The sequence below is a fragment of the Anneissia japonica genome, unplaced genomic scaffold, assembly GCF_011630105.1.
Source record: "Anneissia japonica isolate Jap-2015-1 unplaced genomic scaffold, ASM1163010v1 scaffold287743_len2803612_cov181, whole genome shotgun sequence".
Lineage (NCBI taxonomy): Eukaryota > Metazoa > Echinodermata > Crinoidea > Comatulida > Comatulidae > Anneissia > Anneissia japonica.
Window position 1 is genome coordinate 1,089,271 of NW_022733259.1, and position 6,276 is coordinate 1,095,546.

The following is a 6,276-nucleotide window of genomic DNA, read 5'->3' on the forward strand; positions in this document are numbered from 1 at the left end:
CAACATTACTGTATTTTTTTTTTTTCTCCTCCGTCTGGGTATTTTTGGCAAATTTATTTGCTAAATAAGAAAACCAAATTTTATTTTTTTCCCGCCCTCCTCTGACAATTACAAAAAAAAAAGTTTGCGAAACAAGGTATAAAAAATGTCTAAAGACGATATGTAGTAGCACTCACTATTATCAGCAAACTGTTTGACAGGATAAGTCTCAATGTAGTTGCCAGTGTCAGACTTCTGTTTCACTCTCAATGATAGATGGTCTTTGTTTCTGGATCCTCCATACAAGAAACTCTTCAAAAAAAGATGAAAAAACAGTTAACAGCTTGTGTGTCCACAAATTTGGTTAGCAAAGGTGCTACCCATATTATTTGCTTTCATTGATTATTTGACTAATACAGCTGCTATTTTTCTTTTCACCCCTTTTGCAGTGATCGCTGTCACATATTCCACCACAAATATGAAAGCAATACCAGGATATAATTAATACTAAAGCCCAAAAAAGGAAATGAATTTGAGACAGATTTGACAGAGACAAAAAATGCAAATGAGAAGAGTATTCAATGTAGTAATAGAAGGAAATAAGGATCTTTCTCCGGTACAGATGCGGCTTATGCATAAGTGTATGACGTATGAAGGAAAGTGATGCAGTAACGTAACTAGGGGAGTTTTCACGGTACCTGAGCACCTTATTTTTTTATCAAACGTTAAAAAAATTATAGTAAATTAATGGAAATAAATGGCAAAGTTAGTTACATTAGTAGTCATATCCACTGAAATGCTCCGTTCCTAGTTTTACAACTAGCGAAAAATTCAGTGGACGTAATATTTCTATGTTCAGCAACCCCCTTTTCATAATCTTGGATATGCCACTTTGATGGAATTAAAACATGGAAATAATAGATAAACTCACCCCCAATGGTGCTGTTTGTAAAGCCCTTACAGCTACATTCTTGCCGATCTCTGGCTGGTACCAAATTTGCAAAGTATGATCTAGCCTTTCCTTCAATGTGAAACCTGCTTCCGGTGCTGTTTGGCCAAATGAAGAATCCCACAGAGGGCTTGCCATTTCAGCAGTTGGGTCACAAGAAGTAAAATCAGATGGAATACTTGGCGCGGGAGTATTGGTGACCTGAGCTGGGCTTGGGGTCAGAGACATCTGAAATAATTTTTATAATATACATATGATATATTCTCTAAAGAAAAAAACTTAATGCTCTACAATAAAATTATGGCATATGTGAACAACTTGCAGTTAACCCCCAGAAATTTGAAGAGGCAAACATTTAAAAATTCTAAAATACTTCTATATAGAGAATGGACCTTTCCACTAAAGCTAATAAAAATAAATAAAAATAAAAATGTGCTCGGTGTTGAAGAACATAAACGACACGATATGTCGTTATCGTGTGATATCTTGTGTTTAGTGTAAATGCAAGCTTAGGCCTCACCCTTTGGAAATTCTTTGTCACAAATGAACACAGCCCTGCAGCTGAAACACAAGGAGAGCAGTGATGGGAATTGAAACAGGGGCCTAGAGATCTCCACAGTTCAGCGCACACACAGTGGCTACCAACAGTTTAGCTGACTGAGGCTAAGATGCTCTCGGGTGCAAATACAAAACTTGTATCTTAATACATACAGTCTAGTCTCAAACGTGCCACCTGTTTACAACTAAACAATTTATATTTCACCATATTGGTATTAAAAAGAAATTTAGGCCAAAAGCCCTATATTTGAGTTGTGTTTAGTTGATAGACATCCAATCTATAAACAGTATAAGGCAGTACAGGTAGTTGGTATAAGTGAAATCCTGCCATTTTTTTCAGAATGTAATTAATATCCCAAAAATATGAGGAACGGGGGTGGGGTCTCAAGTTTCCCACGAGTCAGGACAGCCTCTCGCACTACCAGGGAATAGCCCACCACGTTTTGACTAATTTACTATCAATTGTCTCAAGGAAGTCAGTGTCTGTGGATACCACCATGCGCAGAAAAATGAAATTAGATATGCTGAAGAAGCTTATTTAACCAGGTCTCCCGGATGTGACTTATTCGAACTTGGGACCCCCTGCAATGTGTGCACCTTAACCTTCATGTTCAGGTCCTATATATGGGTCCCTACACTACCAACCTTTAGCTGAACTAGAACATGAACAACTCTGTAAGGATCTGAAATAATTACGTACAATTTCTCCTCAAATTCAGGACCACCTTTGGGACCTGACAATTTACGTTGGGGTGGTCTTAGGGTTGGTAACCAATTAGACGCTGAGCTTTGTGTTAAACGATTGAAGACTGATTGTTGATACTTTGAAAAGGTGGTCTCGAATTAAAGGAGTCTTGGAATTAGAGGGTCAAACTTGGTAGTATCTTATTAAAATTCAGTGGGTTTATCTTGTGCAAACCTACATGTAAACTAAAGAAATCTGACCTACATAAACAAATCTACCATAGTATCATACTGTGTCTAATCTATGCATTTAGAAAAAAACTACTGATAATGACTAAAGCATTTAGAATGGTTGCGGCCCAACTCAAATTTTTTTAAATAGAAAACATCAAGAAATTGTCTCCTGGGTAACTGCCAACCCCATCACCAAACGTAATGCTGCCACAGTTGCCCCTTGTGAAGAGCGGAAAATCCCAATATTCTAGAACAAGCAAAGTTACTTTCCCAAAGGATCAGTCTATTTCGAGTGACTAAATCCTTGCATAAGATGTTTGCAACTATTCATTAACAAGCCCGTAGGCAGGATTTTTAACGGCAGATTCTAATTTTTCACAAAAGAGCACTTTGACTCCTTACCCAACTCAGTCCCACCATGACTGGGGTAAGTTTTAAAGATAAACACCTCAGATGTTCAGAAATGGCAATAAAAATGCCAAATTTCAAATATTTGGAGTTAATTTCAACAACTTACATGCACATGGTACATTTTTATTAATAATTTAAAAGGTCATTTCTTGAAAAGGGTGGTTCTTTCAAACCCCACTGGCTAAGGGCTTGGTTAATAACAATAAAAATAATAACAATAACAATACAATATTAGGAACAATAACAATAATAATAATAATAATTTCACTTTAAAAACTGTTTAAGGCACTCAACCCATGAAATATTGTAAGATTACCAAAACAGGAATGGCAGAAAGAAAACCACAATCATTTAGTTTACTAGCAATTTGAAATCCCATATATAAAATTTAGACTACTTGAAGTAGGTGTCTGATTTCTATTCTTAGGGTCCTTCCATGGTTTCCTCTCAATATAAACTCTTTTCCCTCAGCCTCATTATTTAGTGTATGACATTGTGCGGAGAATGTGGACGCACCCCCAATTACGGCAGATTAATTCATCTACGTGGGTTAAAATACTAAAAATAACCATTAATTTTTCATTGGAGTAGAGATTTAGATATGCGTTTTGATTTTTTCGCACCCCCCAAGCTGTTTCGCTTGACCAAAATCTGCGTACACACCTCTGTACCTGCTATGGCAAGGAATACAGTAGCATCAACAAAATTGGCTACAATCATCGAAATATCACGCTGTAACATTACAGAATTTAAATATATGATTTTACATACCTGGTTGAAGGGTAGACTTGGCACTTCCTTATCCAACTGTCTTCTATATTGGCAAAAGAACATAAGATAAGGATCCACATACAACCGAAACACTAGATACTAATTATTAATGGGCGACATAATACATTCACTTTCAAAGAATTTTGCGTGACATTCAAACACAATTAATGTAATATTATAGTTTATACATAAACAGTCACACTTTGATGACACACTGTTGTATACAATTTATCTAACTATCATCTATGCACATCACCAACTTGATGGTAGATTAAGAATAGAAAGTACATACAGTACTATAGCCAAGATGTCTATATTAATAACTTGTTTGTTTTATAAACAATTATATATTTTGTTTTTAACAGGATGATAAATCCTGTAATAACAATGTAGACAAATAGCAGACTCTAAGATTTTATCCTGTGTAATAATAACAATTTATTGGCTCTCTCTTTCAAAGCAGAGGAACACTCTCATGCAGGAGAGGTTCGACCATACAATAAAACATAAACATGAAAGATTAGCAGCAATTTATCAATATCAGTTTACAGGATTTATCAAGTATATTATAATTCAGAACCTCAGACAAAAATATTCGATTTAAATTTAATATATTTATGTCCTTTTCAAAGCTACATAAATCTTTACATTCTGTCTACAAAGCTTTATATGACTGGCGGTGTAATTTGACAATAATATGATATCATTATGCCGATGGGCATGACATGACATCACCATAACCATACGGGCAAATCACACAAATTTGTAACATATTAACTGGACAGTGTTGACAGAGCTTTAGTGGGAGTTGAGAGAAAGCAGAATTATTATAAAAGTTGTAATCTTTATCACTGCCAACTACACCTGTGGAAACAACAAACTAGTTTCTATTTATGCCATAAAAAATCTTTTAGGCTTAAAATCAGCAGTGGTGACAGAAATTTGGCGACAAGGGGTCCGATTTGTCTAATGGAGGGGCCCGAAGCAAAAGGCCAACTAGAGCCTCGGTCGGGATCCTGGTAATAGAAAATCCCTAGTGTGGGGGGGGGGGGGGGGGGCTAGATGTGTATAAGAGACAGGGGTAATAGTAGTAGTAGTCCAAAGGGGGTGAAATTCCCCCTGCCCTCCCGCTGACGCCACCACTGCTTAAAATATATCCTCATAATGAAAATACATATGCAAGCTTAAAAACACATTATTGTAAAGATTGCAGAAGCAATAAACCTGATACTAAAGAATTACAGTAGTCTTAAAAGAAAGTGAAAACTGAAAGTGAAATCATATTAATGTGCACTGCATTTGATATATGATTTACTTAGCATTACCTTTCCGCTTGCAATTCATTTAAGGACTTATTCCTTGCAGGCTCTCCGAAAAAGCTTCTATCATTAAAATGGTTTTCATTGTTAGAAGCTTGGAAACCGGATGGTACTAAAATGCTGAAAATGCAATATTTTTTTTTTATAATATTTGAATATAAAGCAAGATAAAAAAAAAATTAAAATTGTGTATCATACAATCGTACAAGGGTGGCACCAAGATTTGCCTGTCAACAGAGGATCTGATGTCCTCAAAGAGAACGTCAGTTACCGTGATCGAGCCTTGCTAAAATTCTCTCGGGAGTTGTCCCAAGGACAATTAAGCTTATTTCATTGATTGTATAGTCTATTTTTTTTTAATCATGTACTTATCATGTTTTCCTCCCAGATGAATTGTGTTTTTGATTTACCCAGCCCCCTCCCCACTCTCACTGGTGCCACCTCTGCAGTCATGGCATAATAATATGTAAATTTCCCTAATTTAAGTGGTTAGTCTACCTAAAATTATAATGAGAACAAAAAAATGGAATAAAGTATTTTGAAAATTACATAGGGAAACACCACTGAATTTGGAATAAGTGCACGTTGCCCCCTGTTACTGAAAAGTTGTAAGGTGGTTTATTAGTAAACATGTTATTGCAGCAAGTTTTATTTATACCAACTAATCAATTACAAACCGTATAAAAATTATCGATGTCATTATAATTTGATTATTATTATATAGCTTCCTGCTGTACAATTTCCATTATTCCCAAACCTTATTGTAAAAAATTAGTTCAGGGTTACTTCCTTCTTTAATATTGAATGTGGCAAGGAAATAGATTTTTATTACAAAGATAAGGGTTATGAAATAAGTATTTATGACACAGTGGAACATGATAATATATATCTGAGACTCCAAGCAATCAATAACACATTGTATAAATTTTGTTGGGTATTCCCCATATTGTTACAAACAGCTTTGGAATGTGAATTTACTTTCTTGTGTACAACAAAACCATTTACATGTATGACAAAATTCTAAGATGGATTTAAATTGAAAACTTCTTTAAAATTAAAGGTTAGTTGGAATATTTTTCATAAATTTTCTCTAATCTTGACGACCTTTCTCAGTTAATGCAAAAAAAATGTTTGCTTCGCCTTTTATGCATTCTTATAGAGTTCCTATCAGTTGCTGAAATTTCAGAAGTGGTAGGGTTATACACCACTGAGGAAATGTTAGTTGTTTCAGACTCAATTGATCAATTCCCCAAAACTAATAGGCCTGATCTCCAAATAAAATTTTTGACTGTTTTGTTGTGGCTGCTATTCATGACAAATTCTATTTGATAAATTTAGGCAATTTTAATTTAGTTAACTATAATTATAATC

At 35.0% G+C, this 6,276-nt stretch overlaps 1 protein-coding gene across 1 annotated transcript in view; it reads right to left on the minus strand.

Moving 5' to 3' along the window:
- The window catches only part of LOC117116006, a gene marked incomplete at its 5' end in the record, with an annotated part of 10,516 nt that overhangs the window by 1,969 nt on the left and 2,271 nt on the right, over nucleotides 1–6,276 (minus strand). Inside the window, 4 exon segments of the mRNA XM_033259936.1 lie at nucleotides 177–291; nucleotides 911–1,156; nucleotides 3,587–3,629; nucleotides 4,912–5,025. Coding sequence (XP_033115827.1) covers nucleotides 177–291; nucleotides 911–1,156; nucleotides 3,587–3,629; nucleotides 4,912–5,025 — 518 coding nt within the window.